Source organism: Hoplias malabaricus, chromosome X2 (assembly GCF_029633855.1).
Source record: "Hoplias malabaricus isolate fHopMal1 chromosome X2, fHopMal1.hap1, whole genome shotgun sequence".
NCBI lineage: Eukaryota > Metazoa > Chordata > Actinopteri > Characiformes > Erythrinidae > Hoplias > Hoplias malabaricus.
The window spans coordinates 42181538-42193729 of NC_089819.1; the positions used below are offsets into that span (position 1 = coordinate 42181538).

The 12192-nt window shown below is 37.8% G+C and overlaps 1 protein-coding gene across 6 annotated transcripts in view; it reads left to right on the forward strand.

Moving 5' to 3' along the window:
• The window catches only part of LOC136677305 (CUGBP Elav-like family member 1), a 37229-nt gene that overhangs the window by 4338 nt on the left and 20699 nt on the right, over positions 1 to 12192 (forward strand). For 4 of the 6 annotated variants that reach the window (XM_066654812.1, XM_066654814.1, XM_066654813.1 and 1 more), the window contains exons 2-3: positions 1929 to 1968; positions 6935 to 7057. The exons of 1 other annotated variant lie outside the window; for it this stretch is intronic. In XM_066654812.1, coding sequence (XP_066510909.1) covers positions 6954 to 7057 — 104 coding nt within the window. In that variant the 5' untranslated portion in view covers positions 1929 to 1968; positions 6935 to 6953. The remainder of the gene's footprint in view (positions 1 to 1928; positions 1969 to 6934; positions 7058 to 12192) is intronic. One more of the 6 variants, XM_066654816.1, reaches the window with a different exon arrangement.

Below are 12192 nucleotides of genomic sequence, written 5' to 3' on the forward strand. Positions count from 1 at the left end.
TATCGGGCTGCCAGGAGGCCTGCCATGACTGCCTTTCACCGTCAGGCCCATTTGCGCTGGTGTGAAGAAAGACCTGTGAGGAATGTTATGTTCAGCAATGAGTCCAGATTCTGCCTACGGCAGTTCGATCATAGGATCAAAGTGTGGAGAAGACAAGGAGAACACTATGCTAATTGCTGCACAGACAGAGTAACATCTTTTGGTAGCGGCACTGTAATGGTGTGGGGCGGCATCTCCCTCACTGGGAAAAACAAGGCTTTTCATCATTGGAGGCAAATTCAATGCAGAGAGAGATCGAGATGATATTCTGCAACCAGTGGCAATCCCATATCTCCACAGTCTGGGACTGAACTCTATCCTACAAGATGACAACACTTGCCCCCACAGAGTGGGGTTTATCAGAGATTACATCCAGAATTTGGGAGTGCAGAGGATGGAATGGCCTGCCAGCATCTTGACCTCAACCCCAACCCTTGTGAGAACATCTTGGACATGCTGTTTGTGCCAGAGTTACCAACACAACCACATTGGCTGACTTGCAACAAATGCTGGTTGAAGAGTGGGATACTAATGAGTTAATGAATATATTATGGAAATAATTTTTATATTTCTATATAAGTTAACATTATTAAATAGGAGATCCTATATTTTAGGGTCAAATTCAATTAATGAAATCTAATTAAAAAAAAAAAAAGCTGAGAAGCACCTGTGGTAATAAATACACATTTAGAAGATAAAGCCTCATTCCCGTAAGCACAAATTCGAGTTAAGTGTGTTCTGAGTATTTTGCCTGTTTTCAGCCTCGTTCCTAGCTCTTTTAACCCAAGCTAAGCACTAAACTCTCAGCTGCGGTGGGCAACAGGGCTTGTGTTTTTTCCCCACCGACTTTGAGTGTGACATCACCAGTCGGCGAGCTCCCACATCGCCCCCTCCCTGTGGTTCTTAAATGCACAAGTGAACAATTTGGGCATGTCCTTAACAAGAATACAGTATTACGTTACACTGCCCAACCTTGATAAAGATAAAAAGACAAAGATTTATTGCCATGCTCTTTTAAGACAATTTTTAAACATTTCACCCTCATGTACAACTCTGAGTGATAAACTACTGATAAAAGCTTTATATCAAATAGTATTAACAGAATTTACAGTTTCTTTGTCCTGGACCATGGTTTGGGCCACATTAAAAAGTCAAAAGTTCAGAATCAGACAAGGTAGCTATCAAGCTTAAAGTTGACATTCACAATAGTATTCAAAAAAGACTTTATAAAATCAGAAGATTTTCATCAAAAGTTGCCAGTTTCTAATGGGTTTGCGACACTCCTGTGTCAATACATTTGAATTGGTCCTGTATGCTAGAGTCTCTCTCTCCTCTCATGGGAGTGAAAAGGCATCCGTGTGGGGTTTTTTTAACAACGGAGAGGACTCCAAACATTCAAAAGCACACTGAGATGAGGAAATATGCTGTATTCCAGCTCCATCTATTTATTTATTTAATTATTCATTCATTATTTAGCTCTTTCAGATCACTTAACGTGGGAATTTCTCCACCAAGTTCGGAGATGGCTAACTGCATTATTGAAAGTGCTAAAAAAAAAAAATTCAACTGAAGTTACAAATGAGTTTCTGTGGAAATTCAATCAGTGAGTAAAAAGTTTACATACAAGTTAAACTCTAGTCAGTCAATTTTCCTCACAAACTTACGGTTCCACTTCCAAAGACAGAGATCCTGAATATAACTTTGATTTGTTTCCCCACAATCGTATCTGTCCCATTTAACTCTCTATACTTTTCTCTGCAGTAGCAGATGTTGAGCTATTGAACTTATATAGAACGCATGGCCTTAGTTACACCCCCTACATGCATGACATGGCCACAGGTGTGTTGTGGTAGCTGCTTTGTTTAACTGGACATCTGTTGTTGTTACAGGACAAAAGTGACATTTCATACGGGAAAGGCCACTTACAGGGTAAGCCCATATCCATTTTTTTCAGGAACTTACTTTTCTTACTCTTAAATCATGACTAAAATGGTTAACTGTAAGGTACTTTTGCAAATTTAGTTTACAAAATCATAATCAACACTTCAATCAAAGCAAAGTAAATAGCTTTAAACACAAGTCATTTCAATGGGTTGTTCTCATGCACTTTTTTTGGTATAGACTTTAAATCCTTTGTTCTTCACATTAAATTATAATAAAAAAAGCCTCTGCAGCTAATGTTAGTGTTATAAAGGAGAGCAGTGCCCACATGCCATGTTACAAATTCATTCATGTTCTCATCATCCCCTGGAGGTTTAAGAGTCTTCTGTTGGTAATGAACAGGCAATACCAGGTCATTACTGGTAATATAACACCCTCATGGACACATGCTCTCATTTTGCATCTTGCATTTCTCTTCTCGGCTGCCTGTAGGTTTAACCTGTGTGCTGTGTTAGAGTTGCCTGAAACAAAACTGCATGTAATGGATAAGGTTCTATTTAAAAGCTGCAAGTCCTCTAAATTAAAAGACTAGCGGTTTCCTTGGTTACATGCCTACCCCCTACATACAAGTGTACGCACGCACACACACACACACCCACACACACCACTTATGTGTAGCTGCCAGTCTACTAGACTGTTCTCTGTGGGTGGATTTTTAGTCCTGCATGGCAACACCTCCATTATCTGGCACTGCAGGCTGGCTGTGCTGATTGAGCTTGTATGTGTCTGTGTATTAATATTGAACACTTAGGGAGACTGTGCGAGAATGAATGATTTGATAAAAAAAAAAGGTGTATTTGAATGTTAAGGCTAGTGAGATTCATGCACTTTATGTGAATTAGTGACAGAAGTGTGAGCAGCATATGCAGTAGTGTCAGGACCACACTTACCAGTCTAAACAGCCATTAAGTACAATTTGTTTATGCTTGGGAGCAATGGAAAAGATTAGAACAACTACTTTTATAAGGTAGAGGAGAAAAAATATTTGCAAAGTTAGTTAAATAATTAAATGTGCACTAGCGATAATGAGGCCCCTTAAACTGTGCAAGACAAGACACAACTGAGATAGGATGTGTGTAGGGCTGGCCCTGAATATTCGGCTATTCAGATATTCATTCGTTGGGTAGGATTCAGATTATAATTTTAAGATTTGGATATTTGTTTCTTTGATAAATGATGCGAAAAAGTAAAACCTCCACTCATGTATTCAGCCTTGTCAAAATAAAAGACTTGAACGAAGCCTAAAACAGCTTAACACGCTACAGCAACCTATTTACAAAAAAGCATGGCAGTTCAGTTCATTTTGCCAGCTTTACACCTCAAATTAGAACACCTCCAGGAAGCTCTGGTTTATTCGTGTATACTCTGTGCTCTTAGTGGCACTGTGTATGCATGAATTAGTGAACGATTCAGCAAGCAGAGCTATGCTGCAAGCCACAATGCCGCCTTAATTTTAAAACGGGCACAGAGCGTAGATTTTCTGAACAATAGGGCTGACCCCAATTATTCGGGTATAGATATTCAGATATTTGTTCGTTGGGTATGAATTCAGTGTCTGATTTTGAGATTCAGATATTCATTTTTTTGGATAAATGTGGTTATTGATAAAGGCAACGCTCCATTCAACCCACATTCAGGGTGCAGCAAATGAAGCCTAAAACTCGGTCATATAAAACAGCCTAACAGGCTAAAACTTACAATGAAGCTTGTAAGTGAAATTAGAGCACCTTCTCTCAAACTGGTTAAATTGTGTATACTCTGTGCTCTTAGTTAGCTAGTTATTTAGTAGGTTAGCAAGCACAGGTAGCTAGCGAAGCCACACTGAGCCACAGTACAGCCTGGAGAAAGGGATATTAAAGCAGGAGTCGGAAGCGGGTTTTGTTAACGACAACAATATACAACACCCTACTTCCTGAATATTCGATTATTCACAGAATATCCCGGCCGAAGCTCCGAAGCCCTAAAAGTGGTATTTGGGACAACCATAGGGTGCGTGGGTGTGTGTGTGTGTGTGTGTTTGGGTATGAATATTAAAAAAATATATATACACACTTACTTTTTGAGGATTCTGTGATGGAATTTTAGGCAGTCATGCTGCAATCCAAACTTGTATTTAATGGCTTTTAACTGTATTACTTGAAGGGTGGTTTCTGTCTTTTTACAGTAAAGATGTGTGAATTTTGCATAGGAATGTGTCAGAGTGCAGACTCTTTTAGAGGTGCCATCAATCACCCACTGCTCTACTCATGGAGAACCATGAGGCTCCAGAAATACACACATCACTCTGTGTTCCTCCAGAAGCTGTATCATTTTCCCCTTGAACAGAGTGAACAGAGTATCTCAAAAGAAACCCTCAATGAGATCTTGCAACAAGACAAATGTTTGTTGTCTGCTGAAAGATTTTGTCCTGCTTTAAAAGTTGTTAGCATTGGCTTCTTTCTGTTTGTTTCCTCACCATTTTAACCTGTGCAGGGTTTGGATTGGAGGCATTGCTTACAAGTGGTCTTATCACATGTCAATTTAGAAGTATAAATAGTGTTCATTTCATATAGATTGCACTGATAATACAAGCAGGCTATACTAGCATTTCTGGTGTAGACTGATATATATATATATATATATATATATAATTACAAGACTTTTCAGGACTCTTCTTAAGTCTTTTGTTCTTTTCCCTTCTGCTGACTTCCACTATATTTTAACTGCAGCAAATGCTTTGCTTTGTTTTGCACCTGAGCCTCAGGTTTTACATAAAACTGAATATCTAGGTCAGAAATATGTACCTTCTGCCTGATGGTGTTCAGTGTTTCACTTAAATTCATTAAAAGGTGTGTTGTTTTTTTGTTTTTTTTCCTCCTCTTTTTTTTTTCTTCTTTCTTTCCTTCTTACATGTTTGTTTATGCATATTTCATTTTAATATTTCCATGAAGGTTTTCTTCTGCAACTGGGATAACTGGCAGGAATGAGGATGTATTTAAATTGATATAGGAGTATACAATATTTTTATATGACCCAGCCAGTGCATGTTGATGGATGGTGCAGGGTATGAATTAATGCTTTGTATCTAGGGTTGTCAAAACTATTGAAATTGTGATTTCAAAATGTGTATTTAATCATAATTCATTGCATGTATTTGTTAAAATTGAATAATTTTCTTTTGCAAAGCTGTGCATTTTATTGTTGCTAAATGAATTAACCTCCAAAAGCTTCCTCAAACTTCTTTACTTAATTCAGTGAAATCCTCTTTTACGCAAATGTTTCAGGGCTTCAGTAAGAGCAACAGTAGCTAGTAGCTCTTCCACTTCTTCCATGGTTATAGCACCTTCCTACTTCTGTTGTGTGCTGTATTTGGGTGAAATTGTAGCTTTCAATTTGGCTATTGCTTTTATCATTATGCTGCTTTTGTATTGTCTATACGTCTCCCCCAATCTCTGTCCAGCTTAGTCTACACTGTTACTGACAGGTAATTTTGCCTGTAAACAATACTTTAGGTACTCAATACTCTTTGGCTATTAATCATTTCACAGCATGGCTGTAACTAAAAAATAGTTTAGCTATAATCACAATGCCATCAATGGAACTTTAAACATTTTTTTTAACTATAGCTAAAAAAAATCTAGCTTGGCAGCTAGCAGGATTTCAGGGTGGAACTACAGATGACTTCAAAGATCAAACTTGGAGATCCTGTTCAAGCTCTTTTTGTATAATGTATCATTTACATGATTAATTTTCTGCAATGTTTTTATATGGCTGCTGTAACAGTATGAATCTATTTCTTGTAAGATGTAACATGCAGAAAACTTTGTAGACTATACTTGGATTAGGCAGTTTGGATATTTACGACACAATTACTAAAACCATAGTACTCTCCCCTTGTCTATAACTCATGTACTATAAGTAGTACATGAAAAAATGCATTGGGCTAATTATGAGTCATATATACAAAACCAAGGTCTTTGCTATGATATTTGATCCTTAGGGCTTAGCTGAATATAGGTTATAAGTTATGGTAGTTATGACCTCTGGCCTTCTGAAAGGACAGGCCTAGACATACCTCCATTTGATATTAATAGAATCATTTCCTTGTGTCAGGGATAGTCTTGTCCAGTGTGATCCCTCAAAATCAAAAGTAGAATCAATCTCAATTATGCCATACCCTTGCCATGGTTAAATTTTATTTGGTAGGGTTTAAGCAAGCATGGCTTTCTCCAAAGAGGAAGAGGGATTTGATTTAAGACAGGGGAGTGAAGGCTCTGAAGGGTGGTGATAAATGTTTCAGATGCTTCAATTTTCTAGTGTTGTCATGGTGTGTTAAGAAACCAGATAAACATATACCTGAATCTAATAATATTTGTCTGTCTGTCTTAAGAACGGTGAATTAAGAGTTGCACAATGCAACGTCTTTATAGAGAAACACTTCTGTCTTGAATAGACACTGAATACACTTGCAACATGAACTGAAATCTTCAATGTATGAAAGTGCTTATTTGCCCTGGCCCTGCTGGATATGTGAAGTGTAGTCACATGACTGTGGTCAAGAGCATGAAGATGCGCCAGGGTTTGCTCTCTGTTCTCAGTCAGTTTAAGTACTTCAGACTGACACTATTCTGTATACTGTAGATGGTAAGGCATCATTGAGTGTATTGTATTGATTGTGCTAGGGTGACATGCTTCCAGGAAAACTCTGGCATTTATCCTGTGGATTATGTATCACTTACTTTGTGTTGAATCTGGTATAACACATGGAGCCCAGCAAGTGCTTCGCTTCTTTTCTTTTCCCATTTCATCTCATATTGCATGTATGTCCTGTCCAGTATGCATGTTTTATACATGAACCCCTTGCATGCTGTCAGATCTTGTCTTTTTCTCTTTAGCTGTTCCCCTTCCACTGTTTGTATTTTCCTGTGTGTAAGTCTGATGTCTGTGTCCTGTACTGTTTGGTGTGTTTCTGTAGCATTTATCAAAGGCACTGGATGGATAGCATTGAAGCTGAAGCTCTTTACCTGACCACGGCGCAGCATGGGCAGCCTCAGTGTGAGCTTCCCCACACTGCTGTGGAGGTACCCACCCTTGGGGGGTAAGAAGTCACTCATCCTACTTTTATTTGCACCAGAAGAAACACTTTTTAATGCCTGTTTCAATAAACTGCAAAAGAAACATTCTCTTTCTCTGACTTGAATCAAAGTTGGACTAATGGCTTGGGCCCCCAGCTTTCACTGTGGTCACTAATGGGCTCATGTTGATTGCGAAAGCCAGCTTCTTGGGATTTTGCTGACCAAGTGTATAACAGCAAAGCCACTACTATTAAGATAACTTGAAATTAATTTTAAACATCATCTAAAATGAGTAGTTAAAGTGCAGTTTAGCCCAACTTTGAATATAGAGGAATGGATATTAGAGTATTCATTTTAAGTGTCACCAGCAGAAGTTTACTGTAAATTTTTGGCTTAGGTAGATTTTATTTTTATTTATTTTTTTGTCTACAGAGTAGCTTAATGTTGCAGCACTGATGGAATCTCATGAAAAAAGCTAGTATTTTTAATTTAAAAGTTAAAATAGAAGGGATGTGTTCTTAAATGTGACATTTATAAAATTTGTAGAAATCTCGTATTTATTAGACCACATTTTAACCCATTCTTGTCTCAGTTATTTACTTAGAGCTGTAGTTTATGAACAACCATTGTGTCCTGTAGATTCAACTATTGCGTTCTGTGGTTTCTCACCACTACTCATAGTCTAATGGCTTAAATGACCTAAGTCATATGACCCCCAATGACCAATCCCAATCCTGTTGTCCGTGCCCCCTCCTTTCTGAACAGAGCGTTGATGGTGGCGCAGTGCCGGAACCTGATTATGTCCCGAGGGTGCATCAGCACAGGGATTACCAGCGCGTTACTGGTCTCCATTCATTCCTGCCGATCACTGGTGCTTATCAGCATCAATCTGACACTCTGTTTACCTGACGCTGCACTCCGTTCTGCTTGGCTAAGAGAAAAGCTCACAAAAAAGTCCCCCGCCATCAGCACTTTCTTTTGTGGGAGGTGGGGAGCAGCTTTTAGTAGGCCGTCAAACTCCGGGCCTGATTATCAGTCTCTGCCCAGTCACAGGCCACGGCCCGTGTTTGTCACCCAGTACTGTGCTGAAGCCAGCGCTGTGTCTTTTTGCCTCATGTTGATTTGAATTCGTTGTCTCCAGTTTCTGGATTTTGGGGTTGTTTTGTACTTTATTTTTTTTCTTTTTCTACTGGTCCTAATCCTGATCAGCCTGGATGAGGTCAAAGTTTGGTTCATCCTCTAAGCCACGCCGATGTTGCTTCTCTCAAATACTGATTATTAAGATACATTTCACTTAGCAGGCACTTGCTGTGGCATTGCAGTTATTTGTATATGTCAAGACGTCTGCACTTTGTGGATTTGTTTTTGTGTTGACACTTGTAATTTTAATCAATTATTTTTCGTCACACGTGGTTGTGGCATTGTGGTGAAGACACAGTGGATTTGTGTTTGAGAAAAATGGCTTCTTTTAAGCTGGACTTTCTTCCAGAGATGATGGTGGACCACTGCAATCTGAACTCAAGTCCAGTGTGAGTATTGCCATCCCCTGTGTGTACTCTGGTTAAAACGTGGTCGATTGTGGTCATTGCTTTCATACACTTTTTTAAAGAGGCATCCTAACTATGACTATTTTAGAGAATGATACCTGCTGAATAGATTTTGATTGTGATGTGGATTCCTGCTAGGAACAGTTTAATCTTCTTCCTCTAATACAGAGCCAGTATGATTGTTTAAGATTCGTAAGTGGTTTACATTAACCAGTGTTTTAAAATAATTTATTGGTAGTCAAAAGGCATATTGAGGTCTTTTGCCTTAAGGGGCACAGTTACCCTTTTACAAAATAAAATGTTATTTTATTGTAATTTGTTTTTACTCATTTAATGGAATGGACGGCTTTGTAATTTTACAGTATAGCCATTCCTAAAACAATAGGAAATTAGTTTACCACAGATGGGATTGGACCCATTATTTATATTGGACCAGAAAGGCAGGTTGAAAATGGTAGCATGGTTGGTATGCCAACTCCAATACCTCTTTCTGACAGATGTTGTTAACTCACAGTTGATCACAAATAAAATGCCTTCAGAAATATTGAAGCCAAAGAAAGTAGAGCCAATGTTAGAAAGTGTTCACAAGTTAACCAGCAGCAAGAGCACATCTTTAAGTTTTAAATCCCATGGAAAAACATCGCATAAAATATAACATGGCACTAGTGTGAACATGCATTTATTGCTTAAGGGAGTATTTGAAAATTACATTTATAGACACAAGTATTTTAAAAAATTATGTAGCTAGAACTGCACTATTCTGGTGACACAATGAACATTCCTACCCTTAAACAACCCTTCCACTTTCTACAGGACACTTAATTATATCTAAAATTATTAATGTCGCACGTTCTGGGCTAAGGCTGCCATGCTTTTGGAAGCTATATTGCATGCTGTACAGAAGAGACCCTCTGCTGAGGTGCCAGGGAAACATGAGTAGGATTTAGCAAGATCTGTCACAAATCTAGAATCATTTGAAATAGACTGCACATGGTTTAATTTTGGAGATTAGCAAGACCAGTGGGAAGTATAAATAAACACACGTTTATAATAAGAGAAATCAAATCAATAGCTGCTACCATGTCAAAACGACTGTGCAGAGTGACAGATTGATTTACTATTTATCCTTGTTACTAGAGGAAAAAAAAACAATGGACCCACTAATTGACAGTGAAATTTGTTGCAGAGTTTTTATAATTGATTATCGATTTTGTTGATATTTGCTGCAGCCCTAAAGTTCCCCGTGTGTGTGTATATATCGTCATGCAAGCATCAGAATATGGTGCAAGATAAAAAAATAAAAAATTCAAACGGTAGACACAGATCTAAAATGCCTTATGTATGTTAATTCCTACAATTAACGAAATGTGTGAATATAATGTCATAAAATTAATTGGAATGTCCAACGTGTGATGTGAAATAAATGGTACTGTTTTGGTAGCAGTTTCAAATTTCAAAATTGAAATTGTGTATCAATGAAAAATTTTTTTTTTTTTTTTTTTTTGTTGCATGCCGTATTGCCTAATCTTACAAACTATATCATAAATGCTGCTCAGGGCTGAACTTTAAAAGCAGTTTCAAGCCGAAAAACAGTAGTTAGTATTCCAACATGTATGACAGTTTGTGTTCTAAAATGTCAGAAAACATCTGATGATCACATAGCACAGATTTATACCTTTTGTATTTAACAGGGTACAACATGAAACTGTTGACAAACCAAATTGCTCATGGCTAGGTGTTTATATCTGCAGGCTACTAACTAATATCTCGCTACAACTGCAAGCTAAACCACATGTGGAAGTTAAACTAAAGTATGCACTAACTAGGTTATACCTGCCCCACTAGCTATTAAAAGATGTGCGTTCTTTCGCATGCAGTATATCACACAAGAAACTGATGAATGAACACAATGCTCACTTTAATGTTAAATATGGAGTGCATTTTTGTCACATTAGATGCTCTACTTATTGGTCAGACAATCTTGAATGCAGCATCCACTTAGCTTGTTTTTATTATGGCTGCTTGTACATTTTGAGATGGTAGTTGTGATACCACATACATATCACTTTACATTTAACACTTCACTAATGTGACTGGCCTGTGAAAGTAAAATGAGTAATCTATCTGGTTTAATTGTTGTATTTATTGCTCCCAAATGTTCTGTTCAGAAGAGATATGTAGATTCAATATACATGGTTGTATGAATGGTTATTTTGTAGTGCGTGTGTTTTTATTTGTTCCACATTTAACACATCTGTGGCACTGAACACACAAAATAGTGCACTATGAGCAGTGAACACACACCCAGAACAAGTGTGGCAGGCAGTTTGGGGTTAGTGACAACTCACTACAAGTGGGGTTACTCAGTGACAACTCGGCCATGATTAATGGAAGGGGACAGTGTTGTTCCTTTAGTCCCACTGCTCTCCAGTTTTCCTGGTGGTTATGGGAATTGAACCAGTGACCTTCCAGTCCAAAGCCCTCTTCTTCTAACTATTAGGCCATGTCAGTTTCACTACTCCTGTTCAGAAACAGCAACTGGAATGCTTTTAATTAAAAAAAAAAACAACTTTACAGAAAGATTTTGCTCGAGTTTTGAACTTGAGGGACATTCAGGAGATGAAGCTAAAGGCATGCGTATTTAGCTATTGAGCTGTAGACTGCTACAGAGTCATAAGAGACCAAAGAGACACATCTCTTCCGGCTCATTATGTAGCATATTATGTATAATAAACAAACTTGAGGATTAATAAGTCCTGGATGAGGCTTATGGTTGAAGGTGGATCTCTAACACCAGGTATAGGTTTTCTATTCAGTAAACCAGATAATGTGAAACCTTTAGGCCATATGGTCCAGCCCTAGTATTTAGTCATTGTGTTATTGTGTATTTAATGTTGTGGATCAACTTGGTGCCAGAAAATATTTAAGGTTTCAAAGCGATCAATGTATCATCATTAATAATGGGTGAAAAAATTGCTGCTAATCCATTCCTACTGTTCAATCACATTTTTAAATCACATTTCTCTCCCACCTGCCTTTACTTCTATGTCATGACCAAATATTTCTCTCGACAATTGTGGCGCTGACCACTGCAAAAATTACAGCAGCTGCAAGACACAGCCTTTTCCTCCACTAATGCATACAATTCACTGGCTGTTTTAGATGTTTATACCCAAGTTTTAAGATGATAATGCATAGGTTGTAGCATGTGAGAAATATTTACAGCTGGTTAAAGGAATTTAAATGGAAATTATGTATACTTTTTTTTTTTTTTTTTAAATACACATGTGAAAGTAGAATTGGATATTGTGTGGTCAGACATTTTCAGTGTGAACACAATCCAGTCAGTGTATCCAGATACTATCCAGAAGCAAAACACATGTTAATGCCAGACATTTGTGGCACATTTTATCCCCCTATTAAGGATAGTCGTGCAATCAAGGTGGTCATTTTTGGCTGTGAGCCAAGTGAAGTTTGTAAAATAATGTGTGCTATGTTTCTTATACCAGCTACACTAATATTAGATATTTCAAGGTTTGATTTTGGTCTGGTAAACAGACCAAAACAGTACCTTCAATGTAATGTTTGCTGTGGTGTTGTTTGTAAGCCAT